The following is a 13,902-nucleotide window of genomic DNA, read 5'->3' as shown; positions in this document are numbered from 1 at the left end:
AAGGACCATATTGAAAATAATGTCAGCATAGATCAAAAAGGTGTTTTAGTTGTATATTAAAACGAGAACACTAGTTTAAACCGATGGTTAAGATCATTAGCATAACCTTCCAGCCATACTCATGTAAACAGCAAAAGAATGACATTTTATTTTATTTTTTGGGTATTTGTATAAATCATTCCTAACAAAATGATATTTTTAGCACATTTTCCACCCTTTTTTTTAACACGTGTTTCAATAAAAATATATATGAATATATCTAAAAGCAATGGGAAAAAAACAATTTGATGGTTAAACAACAAACAATAAATCAAATAATGTGAAAGAGAAGTAAGCAAAATAGGTATACAATTCAGTATCATACACACACACAAAATTCAGTATCACACACTAACGTAATAGGTGGAAACTCTCTCAAAAAAAAAAAAAAAAAAATTCAGTGTCACACACACGCACAAAAATTAAATGAATTTTACAATATTTAATAAGATATGAAGAATCATTCCCATTTGCTTTGAATCTTGTTAATGTGGTTGAATTCATAAGTTAATACCCGGCTTCCGTCCATTCGCTTTAGCACAAATCTCTCTACCAAAATATAACAACCAAATTTCCCCCACCTACCCGTTCCTCCAAATTCCTCTACTCTTTTCAAGCTCACTTGTATGTCACTCCCCCTAACCCATCCCACCCTTTCCTGCTCCCACTTCATTCTCTCAAAAACTTCCAAGCTCAATCCCACACTTCTTTCTTGTCCCTCTATACTACAACCCTTGAACCACATAATTCCATTGACCACTTTTACATCCACAACTTCCATCCCAACAACTGAAACCACTTCTCTTGGAAGAACAACATCCACATCAACAACATTGCCTTGGCTCCCATTATTTTCACATGCAAATATTTGTTCCCACTTTTGCTCAAGCGTCAGCTCGTAACATTGATGTACTCATTTGGTCTTTCAATGTTCCTTCCTTAATAAACATAAAAGGAGAATACCACTTTCCCACAACCAATGATTGAGAACTCGTACATGATAGTGGGAAGTTGAATTCTGGAAGGCGAGCACGAAGGGCACTATCTAGGCCTAGTGCATTACCTAATCGAAAATCGCTAGGTGTTGAGGTATACATTTCCCACCCTTTTCTTCTAAGGAACTTTGGAGGAAACCCATCCGGTGTTATAGGTTTGGCAACAAAACCACCCCCTTGACATCCTCTTTCGATCCGATGAATCTCAAATTGCTGGTGTATGTCGTTGGGATCCAAAGGTTTTGGTGTTACATCACTAACATACTTGAAGCAAAAGCAGCTTCCCATATCCTCCTCCTTAGAATTTTGATATGCTTCCCTGATAAAAGGCCAATTGAAGTTGATATAGTAACATTAATATTTTGATAAAATTAGCTTATATTGCCAATAAGCCAACACATTAGCAAAATCTTCCTTTGAAGTACATGTGTCTTTGCATGATATATATATATATATATATATATATATATATACATATACACACACATACATGATAATGTTTGGCTTTTAATTCTCACAATATTTTGTCCTACAAGCTCTTCAAACTCATAATTTTACATGTCATAATTTTAATATATATATATATATATATATTCATTTAATTGAGCCCAAATTTTATTATATATTTAAACCCTCCAGTAAAATTTTGTCATATCATATCATATGCAAGCACAATCATAATATATGTATGTTAATAACTATCATAATTAGTTATGCCTACTATAATTCTTTCTTATTGAATTAAAATTTTAAAGATTCTACCATGGGATTATATTTTCTCATTCTTAATAATATGCACACCTACTTTCATGTTAATTGGATATCATGTACTATCTAATCTATAAATTCATGCTTTATGTATAATTCTAAAATATAAAAAACTTAAAATCTAAATAATTTATAGATATTTTTGGTTTATATGTTCTCATTATTCTTAATATGCACAGCAAATCTTGTGTTAATTTGAATGTCATGTACTAGTTGATCCATAAACTCATGCTTTATGTATAAAATTTAATTATTTAGTGTATTAAAAGGGGCAATTAAGGTACAAGGCCAATGAGCTCAAACGATTTAAAGCAAAGTGCAACATGCAAATTTCATATCACTATTTATTTTTTAATTACAAAATAGTTTCTAGAAGAAAACTACAAATATTAAAGCGAGACAGAACAGTACTATGAAAATATTATCTCTTCTAAAATTAATAATTAAATTACTAATACTGGAAATTGAATTCAACTCGATATAATATATATATATATATATATGTATATATTAAGAGGATTCAGAAAGTTAGTTATTATTTTCTTTTATGTCAAAAATACCCCTAAAGTAATTAACCAACAATTTAAAAATGGGATTAAAATAGTAAATTGGAAAAAGAAAGTTAGTTATTGTTTTTTTTACTATAAAAAATATCCTTATATAAACTTAAAAATGGGGTTAAAATAGTAAATTAACAAAAATAATAAATCTCTACTTCTACGTTGGAATATCTTCTTACTTCTAATAAACTTCTATTTTTACGTTGATTTAAATTTCTACTTCTACTTACTAACTCCCTACAAAATAGGATTACTCTTTTGTTAGTTTTAAGACTCCTCCAATCTATAAAAGTCACCCCACGTATTCATTTTTTTTTTTTTTTTTACTTCATTACAATGTATTTGTTTCTTCTGTCCTCTTTTTTTTTTTCAATTTTTTTTTTTTTAAATTTCATTACACCCTTAGTTTTTTTTTTTTTTGGTGATTGGAAAAAGTAGAAGTCTCAAATTATAATAAATGCAAATTATTAATATTAGAATGCCATTAGCTTTGAGAAGATTGTTTGCAACTATATTGGTATTCTGTGATCCAACTGGAGTACGAGATTTGTGGAATGAGTTCTACCTGCATATGGTTGACGATTATCCATCATCATCTATCACAACGGATGTAGTTCGTACAAATAGGCTTCTAAATGATTTAAAACTATTACTATTGCAACATGGCAGACGTATCACAGAATTTGATTTGCCGACAATAACTGCAACATCTGATGAAAGTTCATCCATGCCTAGAATCATACAAGATGAGCTTACCATTCCTATGGATGATGAAGAATTGACATTAGTGGACAAGTTGAATAACGATCAAAAATTTGCTTATAACACAATAATGGAAGTCATTCAACGTAAAGAAACAATGGCATTCTTTGTGGATGGTCCAGGAGGAACTGGAAAAACGTTTTTGTATCGCGCATTACTAGCATCTTTAAGAAGTGATGGTCATATCGCAATTGCCACAGCAACATCTGGTATTGCAGCAACATTACTACCTGGTGGAAGAACAGCACATTCAAGATTTAAAATACCTTTAATTCCTGAAGCATCATCAACTTGCTCTATAAGTAAACAATCTGATTTGGCTGAACTCATTAGACGGGCGGTAGTGCTTATTTGGGATGAAGCTCCTATGGTGAATCGACGTGCACTTGAAGCATTAGATAGAACATTGCAGGATCTTATGGAAATTAATTCACCTTTTGGTGGAAAGGTGCTAATACTGGGAGGAGATTTTCGTCAAGTACTTCCTGTTATTCCCAAAGGCACAAAGGCAGAGTTGTTAGATGCATGTATAGTCAACTCCCCATTATGGAGATATATCAAGATCTTACATTTAACTCAAAACATGAGATCTATTAACGATCAACAGTTTTCAGAGTACATAAGACGCATGGGTGATGGAATTGAACCATTTGCAACAGACGATCTGATTAAAGTTCCGTCTTCTATGGCAATACCATGGGAGGGTGATCATTCAATCGCTCAACTAATTGAACAAGTTTTTCCAGATTTGCAAAATCATGCCTACAATGCAAGATACATGGTTGATAGGGCATTGTTAACACCAATTAATGAGGATGTGGATAAACTTAATGAGAAGATAATCACACAATTTCCAGGAGAAGAACAAAAGTTGTATTCGTTTGATGAAGTTGAAGATGATACGCAACATTTATATCAACAAGATTTCTTAAATTCTATATCTCCAGGAGGTTTACCACCACATATCCTAAGGCTGAAAAAAGGTGCTCCAATAATGCTATTGCGAAATATAGATCCAAAAGTGGGGTTATGTAACGGTACAAGATTACTATGCCGTGGGTGTTTTAATAATGTAATTGATGCAGAAATTTTGACTGAACAATATGCTGGAACACGTGTGTTTCTACCAAGAATCCCTTTGAAAACTACAGAAAATGTGCATCTCCCATTTGTGATGATAAGGCGTCAATTTCCAATACGTTTGAGTTTTGCACTTACAATTAACAAAGCACAAGGTCAAACAATTCCCAACGTTGGCATATATCTTCCTGATCATGTTTTTAGCCATGGCCAATTGTATGTGGCCCTGTCAAGAGGGGTATCTCAATCTACCACGAAACTATTAGTTCAAAAAGGAACAATACCTGGGGAGGAAGGAGTTCACACAAAGAATATTGTGTACAAAGAAATTTTGTTGCATTCATCCTAGGTATATTTCTTAATTTTAATGCATACCAAATTAATAGTTGAATTTTTTTCTTTTTAGTTTCTTATTTAATATTATTAATGTGTTTATTTGATAAAAGATGTGTATTGTCATTATGAAGGAAACGAAATCCAACATCATATCATGCTTAAAAGCTAGGATGGGACAAAACTCACTTCACGATAGTGTATATTTGGAGAACAAGGTATTTCAAAAAAAACAGCCTAACTACTTTGTTTACCACATATTGTATATTACATTATATGTTTATGTGGAATAAGTGTATTTGACAATTTAAATTAATGTGACAATGGTGTTATTCTAACGTGGCTTCATTTGCGTCTTACAATTACACAACAGGTTTGTTGCAAATGTTGCTGTGAAACAATAGGAAGGCTCAATAAAAGATTCGCCCAATCATAAACATTTTTTTTCATACCCTGTCATATATATGGGTGGATGTAATTTTTTGTTTCTTTTTTTAATGAACAATCTTCTACAAATTCTAATTATAATTATAGTAATGTTTCAAAAATTGATCTATTAACAATCACTTGAGAAGCAACACAAAAAAATCGGATGATATTTATGGAATACTAGCCTCTAAGCACGCGCTCACGCGCGTGCTCAGAGGCTCTTCTATTTTTTGGGTAAAGGTTAATTTAGAGCATTTATTATAATAAGATTTTACTACATTTTCCAATCTCCAAAAAAACCTAGGGGTGTGATGAGTGTCATGTGTGGAGAAATAATTTTCCAATCACAATAAGGATTCAGAAAGTTAGTTATTGTTTTTTTCCCTATCAAAAATACCCTTATATTAATTAACCAACAACTTAAATTAATTAGTTACGCATACCCTTTATGGCTTCCACGTCTCTTTATGACATAGTACCGATTGGAAGACAACGGCTGATTAAGAACTGGGATTAAGTTTGCGTAAAAATAAGAAACGCGTCGGTTCTGGCCAGTGCCTGATGAATAGCGAAGCGTTAGGTTCTTGTTCTGAGGGAAAGGCAAGTCCTTGAGCTCATTACTCTTACACAATCCAAAACAAGTATACTGCTGCTCGGCTTCTTCATCTTCGATGACCAAAATACCAGAATTTGGACCTTCAGGGGGTGGCCATGAGAGTGCCGAAGGATTCTTTTGGAACATAGAAAGAGGCCTTGTCACATACATTTTTTCTTTTCCAAAGATTATTTCCTGCTCTTTGACTTGAACACCATATGCTATATGAACTTTCATGTATTTATACGTGGAAAAGGAAACAACGTGTCAGACAAGTCATATTACTTTAGTTTTCTTTTATTTAAAACTAAACACAAACATTCTTGTACACTAGAGCAACATCAAAATCGTTTATAAGGATCCAAGCTTTAACCAGAGCCTTAGGGACGGATTTTTTTGACAAGATTTTACCAATAAGGAGCCGTTTAGATGATTCTTTGGATGAGGGAACCACCTCTAAATTAACTTTACCTTTTAACCAACAAAATTTTTTGGCTTGATTTGTAATGGTTTCAACATCAATCTCATCCATGGCCACAGCCACGGATAGCAAAAAGACCCAAAACCAAGTACCAAATACACTACAGTATGAGAAGGATAAGATAAGAGGAAAGAACTCACCAGTGAAAGGGAGAAGATGAGAGAAATCGAGATCCACCTGATTGCGTGATTAGAATGAGGAAAAGAAGAAAGGAAGCGAGAACCACTTTCAGCTTCACAAGGAAGATACTAGTCTCACTAGGAGAGAGAGCTTCACACGGAAGACTCAAGAGACATAAAGCCCACTATGTAGTAGTCAATGTTTAAGAGAGAAAAACTTATGGGTTGATCTAAGCAGCTTTTAATTAATCCAGGTAGTTTTAATTTGATCCAATATTGACCTTAATCTATGAAGGTCAGACCCAACTTCACCTTCACGCTTGAATACTTTTATCCTACCGGACATGCAGTCTCTTCCTGTATCTTATTCTAATGTCTGTCGTTTGGGTTGCTAGCTAATATGGCAGCTCACTCCCTAACTAAGTGATTTCTAACTAGTAATTTTTTTTGGTCCTTTTTTATTAGGGTAGCTGCTTCTGTAATTAGGAGGGAAAGGCTAAGCTAGCCTTTGTTTGTTTTTTGTTTCTCTATTCAATAAAATTTCCTTTCCATCCAAAAAAAAAAAGTTTTTCTCTCTTAAACTTTAAGATAAATTAATGGATTAATCGATTAATATATAAAAATAGATTAAAAAAAGATCAAATATAATTCTAAATAATGGCATCCAGTTGGAGGAGTCTGCTAAAGGACAAGATACAGTGTACTATCAAGAGACAAAGAAATAGAGGAGCAATTTATTCGAAGATGACAATTGACAAGAGATAGATTAGAGCAGAAAGTGCCTCCATGCACCGTGTACTATCAAGAGACAACGAAATAAAGGAGCAATTTCTTGGAAGATGAACAAGAGATAGAGCCAAAAGTGTCACATGCAGATGCATGTGAAGTAACAGGGAAGACTGCTACATGTTAATGGACCAAAGCCTGTCAAGTTGTTTACTCCGGATAAAATTGCGTTTTATGGAATTAACTTCTCCTAGTCATACAGCTTATTAGGCTCTGTATATCACTTTTGTGATGTTTAGTCTCGTTCGGTATAGTATTTTAAATACATATTTTTAATTTTTAAATAATATTATACTTATTTTTATATATTTTTCACCCACACATATTTTAGAAAAATATAAACAACTTTATTCAAATTTCTCTACCAAACAGCCCTTAGAGTTTGAGTCCAGGAATATTTTCAATTACTGCAATGAACTTTCATATGTATACTAAAATGATGCTGTATTTTTTTTCCAACTTTTTTGGATTTTGGCCCTTTTGCGTTTCATTCAATTATATTATGTTTTTCCCTTTCTTTAACGGGTATGTGCTTATGAATGTCAGGCTACAATATTTCCAAATAAAAAAAAGAGACAAATGCATCTCTATTGTTGCACACAGAGATACTAATTTCTTAATTGGTTTCCTAGATATTGGAGTGCTCTTACTTTTTTTTCGCAACAAAAATAGCCAAATACCACGTTGCTTAGAACTTGATTTTGTGAAACTCGAGTACCAAAACATGGTACTTTGCTACATATTTTCAAAATAGTGTTAATTTGACATAAATTTTACCAAAATGTGGTATTTGGCTATTTTTGACGCAAAAATAAAGTAAGAGCACTCCAATAGTACTCAAATTATTGGAGTACTCTAATACTCAAATAATGGTATTTTAAGCTCAAGTACCACGTTTTAGTACTCGAATTTCATAAAATCGAGTTTTAAATAGGTGAGTCACTTGAAATAAGAGGAAAGGTTTTAACGGTACTCGAGCTTACAAAACTCGAGTACCTTGTTTTTCTTTTTTAACATACTCAAATAAGCTTCCCGGATTTTCCTTTTCTTTTGTTTTTTTGCAGCACAGGATTTAACAAAGGGTATGCATTTGTTACCTTCACTAACCCACAAGCAGTGTGGAAGTTTTACACTGCGACAAACGAGCACGGTTGGGATCATTTTAATTCACACAAGAAGTGTCGGATAGCCCTAACTAGAATCTAGGTATAGACCTAATTATTATTTGTATAAAAACTCAAAACTTTTTTAGTGTACCCCCACACTACCATCATTATCTTATCTTCTCAAAGCATGGTGGGAAAATACCGGCATGGAGTTGTACTGAGAGGCACTTGGGACTATCCAAATCTAGCTCTGTTGGATTTGGTGGCCCTAATTTGACAAAGTTCTATCTAAGCTTGTCATTTCTCATTATGGGTTAATTAGTTAGCTAGTTTTTTACTTTAAAAAAGTTGAACTCTTCGGTCTGGTTCTTTTTCTTCTATTTCAGTCAAGTGTTGTAACTTCTAGTTAGCACTTAGGTAACCGTACTACTATGGTCTAAGCAAGGAAAGGAAGGGGGTGGAACTTGGCAACTGCACCTAAAAGACCATGAAAGGACAGGTGATGGGATCCACCCTCTCCAGATGGATGGTTGTGATCATCTAGTGAACTGACCAATTCCCATCCTCTTCCCATCCTCTTCTTTTTTTACCATTTTCCTTATTTTGTAATCTCAAATTCCAAAATTGTAATCTCTTATTACAAAAGATCAACAAGTGCAGTGATTCTCAAAGAAGAAATTCAAGTTTTCACATTGCCAAGTAAGACTCTGTTCTGGAAATAATTTGTGCTTCATCTTATTATTGTTTTCATCAATATTGTTATGACTATGACTATCAATTTCTGCTTCATAACTCAAACCTGATCCTCCACCTTGTAAAGAAGGAAAAGTGTTTTTCTGTTATTTACTTTTTTACCCCTGTATGGGAACAAAATTGTCGTTCTTAAAGGTGTAATCTAAGAACTAAATCATCTTTATACATGCAGGCAACAGATCATTTTTTGCTATTCCACTACAGTTGTACTTGTGGTAATGAAAGCACGCAATGCTCATTTGATCATTTACAAACTAGATACTTCTAACCAATTATGTTTACAAACTTTACAATTACTTTTCATTAGAAAATGAAGACAATTTATTAAAAAAAAGAAAAAAGAAAAAGAGAAAGAAGAAGAAAACGATGGCTGTTAAGTCTTTAACGCATCACAAGCACAATTCTTCTATAGTTTCACTCTTCCATCAATAATAGTTGTTAGTTTTTTGACGCATCACCAGTTCTTCTATAGTTTATGAATGGTTTTCAATTTATTTTTGACTTATCATCAGAGCACGATGGCAGAGGAAATCGTAAGCAGGGTGATTTCATTTGCTACTGAGCTGATCGGCAATGCTCGGAGCTGCAAGGAGGAGCTGAGAGGGCTTGTTGAATCATTAACCATGATTCGAGCTGTTTTGACTGATGCCGAGAGAAGACAAGTGAGAGATGAGTCTGTGAAGCTTTGGCTCCAAAAGCTTGAAGATGTTGCTTATGAAGCTGACGATGTGCTGGACGAGTTTATGTACGAGAATCTCCGGCAAAAGATAGAGGTCGAAAACGAAAGGAAGAGAAAGGTAAACTTCCTCGACCCATTTATTTTCAGTCTCTCCATGGCGAAAAAAATTAAGGCTGTTCAGGAAAAACTAGCAAAAGTAAATGGGTTGGTAAATGGGTTTGGACTTGCTAGAATATTGTCAGTAGATTCAAATGTTGAGATTGTTCCAACTAGAGAGACAGACTCCTTTCTTGATCATTCAGAAGTTGTAGGAAGGAAAAGTCAAGTTTCAAAAATAGTGAGCTTGCTGACTAGTGCAACCAATCAACAACTCTCCGTCATTCCTATAGTCGGCATGGCTGGTTTGGGAAAGACAACTTTTGCAAAACTAGTGTACAATCATGAGCTAGTAAAAAAACATTTTGATAAGACAATGTGGGTATGTGTCTCTGATGATTTTAATGACAAAAATATTTTAAGAGGGATTCTTGAATCCCTTACCAATAACTCAAGTCTTTCAGTAAGTAAGAATACGGTACTTCAAAACCTTCAAAAAGAGTTGCAGGGGAAAAAATATCTTCTAATTCTTGATGATGTATGGAATGAAGTTCTACTAAAATGGGATACATTAAGGGATTGCTTGTTAGGAATTATGTCAAATACTGGAAACAGTATTATTGTTACAACCCGTAGTGACAAGGTGGCAGAAATCATGGAGACACATCCCCGGCATCACTTAGAAAGACTACCTGAGGCAGAATGCTGGTCCATAATCAAGAAAAAAGTATCTTCAATTCCATTAACTCCAGATTTGGAGGCTATCGGATATGATATTGCCAAAAAATGTGGAGGGGTCCCATTAGCAGCAAAAGTCCTAGGAGGGACAATGGCTCGTAAAAAAGTCAAAAATGAATGGTTAGCAATTCAAAACAATGAAATTTGGAATTACCCACATGTTAGCCATGAAATGTTACCAATATTAAAATTGAGCTTTGATCATCTGCAATCACCATCTCTTAAAAAATGCTTTGCATATTGTTCAATTTTTCCTAAAGATTACATGATTGCAAAGGAAGAGTTAATTCAGTTTTGGATGGCTGAAGGGTTCCTTCAACCATCTCAAGGAAGTTGTGTGGTAATGGAGGATATTGGTAACATGTATTTTGATATCTTGTTGGCAAATTCCTTATTTCAAGATGAGAAAAAGGATGAGTTTGATAATATTATCATTTGCAAGATGCATGATTTGGTACATGATCTTGCACTCTCAGTTTCAAAATCTGAGACCTTATTTTTGAATAAGGATTTGGAGGGTGACATCAGTTACACACGATATTTATTTATCGAATCTGATGGTAAAATTATACCAAGAATTCCATCTTCAAAAGATGATGTTAGGAGATTGCGCACATTTGTTTCTAAAAATGTTGTGCTTGGCAACACGTTATTAAATTTTAATTGCTTACGTGTTCTAAAATTAAATGGAAACTCTATAAAAGAATTGCCAAGTTCAGTTGGCCTTTTAATACATTTGAGGCTTCTCAGCGTCGCAAGTTTATCCATCAGAGCATTACCAAAGTCCATCACCAAACTCTACAATTTGCAAACTTTAAGAATCGAAGGTTGCCGAAATGTCAGAGAGCCTCCTGAAGATCTAAAACAATTGATAAACTTAAGGCATATTTATATCCCTTATGGCTTTTATGAAAAACTTAAGGATATAGGGCAATTGACGTGTCTACAAACATTGCCATGTTTTATTGTGGGTCAAGATGCAGGTCATCGGATCGAGGAATTGGGATGCTTAAATCAACTTAGAGGAAAATTAAACCTCTGGAATCTAGGGCATGTGAGAGATAGAGAAGAAGCCCGAAGAGCAAATTTAGAAGAAAAGGCCAAAATATACAAGTTGAGATTTTACTGGACGAGACGGGGATCGGAAAGAGAAGGCAACCACGAGAATGATGAAGAGGTGTTGGAAGGTCTCAAGCCTCACCGACATTTGAAGAGCTTAGCAATTGATGGCTTTGGAGGAAAGAAATTCCCATCATGGATGTCTCTGCTATTTGGCAATTTGATTGAGATCGAATTTGGCAATTGCAGAAAATGTGAGGTTCTTCCCACTCTTGGGCTTCTACCCCATCTTACGGTTCTTACAATAAAAGGTATGGATGGTGTAAGACGTATAGGAACTGAGTTTTACAGTAACTATAATAATGGAAGTGATGGCACTATATTGTTCCCAGCTTTGAGAAAACTTGATTTGAGTAGAATGCCCAATCTAGAGGAATGGACGGATGTGATGGAGCCAGCAACAACAACAGGCCTAATGGTGTTTCCTTGCCTTGAGGAGTTGAGCATTCAATTTTGTAACCAACTGAAAAGTGCTCCATGTTTTTTTTCGAGTCTTAAGAAATTACTCATTAGGGACATGTGTAGCACGACATTTGAAAACATTATCAGCAAGCTTACCACACTCACGTCCCTCGAGGTTTGGAAGATTTCAGGACTTGCTTGTCTGCCAGAGAAGTTATTGCAAAAAAATGCGAGTCTCATGTCTCTGACGATAGCGGGATTGGCCGATTTTGTGTCCATAGTGTCACATGAGGATGTATGGGCCTTCTGCACCTCTCTTCGATCGCTTAAAATAAAAGTCTGTTGGAAATTACAAATACAAGGTGTCCCATCCCATCTTCAACGCTTGGAGATATCTGGGTGTGTTATTCTACCTACCGGGCTACAATCATGCACGTCTCTTACCCTGCTAGAGATTCAGCGTTGTGATAAATTGAAATCAATTCCAAATCTAGGACAATTGCGTTCTCTTACTCAATTAAAAATTAGGTATTGCGATAATCTGATATCAATACCTGATTTAAGAGGATTGCATTCTCTTATCGAATTACGAATTTGTCATTGTCCTAAATTGACGAGTCTCCCAGAGGGTTTAGAATCTCTCACCCGCTTGAAGACTTTGGCGATTGGCAAGTTTTGTGAGGAGCTGGATGATTTCCCAAGTCTCGTTTCTATCGAACACTTGCACGCATCCCTGCAACATTTAGAATTGAGAGGGTGGCCTAAACTTAAGTCCATACCGGACAATATTCAAGTCTTGACTGCCCTTGAAAGTTTCTTCATATCTCACTTTGAAGGCATGGAAACTTTGCCTGAGTGGTTGACCAAGCTTTCTTCTCTTCAAATTCTGGAAATCTTTCGTTGCTCCAATTTAAAGGAAAGTTGTGCAATTGGTGGAAATGAGCGGTACAGAATTGCCCATATTCCATTTATCAGAATCTATTAAGCGAACAAGCGGTATGTGTAGTCAAATCCACTTATCATACTCTCATTTAAATTGATATTATATTCTTAATTGCCTCCAATTCTTTTCTCTTTTTAAGTTTCCGCCAAATTCTTTTGTTTTTTTTTTTTTTTTTAAAATGTTTTGGCAATTTCTGATTTGATCAGTTGAAGTATCCTGGATTGCATATTCTATTCTCTTCTATCATTGAATTTAATATTCAGTAGTATTTTTATAAAATTATTTTGGCATGATTAGATTACTGTTGGACTGTCACTCAATTGGACAAACCTTCATAAAATCTGAACATTGGGATGGATACAATTTACAATTTAGGCGTGGAGGTATCTAACTTGCCAACCAAACTTGTTTTTACCTCTGGTTTTGCTATTAAAATTTATAACGTACTCCCACTACTATTTTGTAATTTTATTTTACAATTCAATTATTGGTGGATTTAAAATTTTAAGAGCTTCTCTCTCTTAATCTCTTTAAGAGATAAGCTCTTAAATTTATTTATATAATTTTTTTTAAGACCTTATAAACTGTAGAACTTTGTAAAGTCAAAAGCAATACTTGCATTTGAAGTTTTCTTTGTATAAAAATTTCCCAAGATTTTTTTGTTTTTTTGTTTTTGATGGCTTGAGTGGATCTTATTTTATGGATTTAGCATTTCTGAATTAAAACTAATTATTTTTTGTTACTAATGGCCCTAACATTCTGCTCTAGTAGAAACGGATGGTTTCATACAAGACCTGCATACTGTACTTAAGTGGATCATGGGTTAACATTTTCTCTCCTCAAGAGGTCCAATTCCCTTACTAAAGAGATGTTCTCTGGTGTTAGCCAAGTGGAAGGTTTCTTAAATTGGTCAAGAATTTCTTAGAAGTTATTGCTTATTGTGGTTGTTGCCAGAGTGGCTAACAATTGCACACAGTCTAGTGGGGGTGTCAATTTGATTCCTATTTGATTGGAGTTCATTAAAATTTTGTGAGTTCCCCCAAATCTCATCTTCTATTCTTCTTATTTCTTTATTTCATCTACTATTTTCTGAAATTGTTGACATTATGGAATGTACAA

General features: G+C 34.3%; 1 protein-coding gene and 1 pseudogene across 24 annotated transcripts in view; one reads left to right on the top strand and one right to left on the bottom strand.

The window, feature by feature from the left end:
* LOC115963691 (putative disease resistance protein RGA1) overlaps positions 1-13,902 on the top strand; it is a 46,522-nt gene that overhangs the window by 25,707 nt on the left and 6,913 nt on the right. For 18 of the 24 annotated variants that reach the window (XM_031082802.1, XM_031082796.1, XM_031082809.1 and 15 more), the window contains exons 1-3: positions 8,144-8,752; positions 9,319-12,836; positions 13,555-13,812. The exons of 1 other annotated variant lie outside the window; for it this stretch is intronic. In XM_031082802.1, the coding sequence (XP_030938662.1) occupies positions 9,325-12,825 (3,501 nt within the window). In that variant the 5' untranslated portion in view covers positions 8,144-8,752; positions 9,319-9,324 and the 3' untranslated portion in view covers positions 12,826-12,836; positions 13,555-13,812. Of the gene's footprint in view, positions 1-8,143; positions 8,753-8,978; positions 9,022-9,318; positions 12,837-13,083; positions 13,167-13,551; positions 13,813-13,902 lie in introns of those variants that run through there. 5 more of the 24 variants (XM_031082797.1, XM_031082811.1, XM_031082794.1 and 2 more) reach the window with 5 other exon arrangements.
* On the bottom strand, positions 332-6,660 carry LOC115963694 (annotated as a pseudogene).

The sequence above is a fragment of the Quercus lobata genome, chromosome 10 (genome assembly GCF_001633185.2).
Source record: "Quercus lobata isolate SW786 chromosome 10, ValleyOak3.0 Primary Assembly, whole genome shotgun sequence".
NCBI classification, from domain to species: Eukaryota; Viridiplantae; Streptophyta; class Magnoliopsida; order Fagales; family Fagaceae; genus Quercus; species Quercus lobata.
The sequence above is the reverse complement of the archived record's forward strand: the minus strand, read 5'-3'. Positions and strand labels throughout refer to the sequence as shown.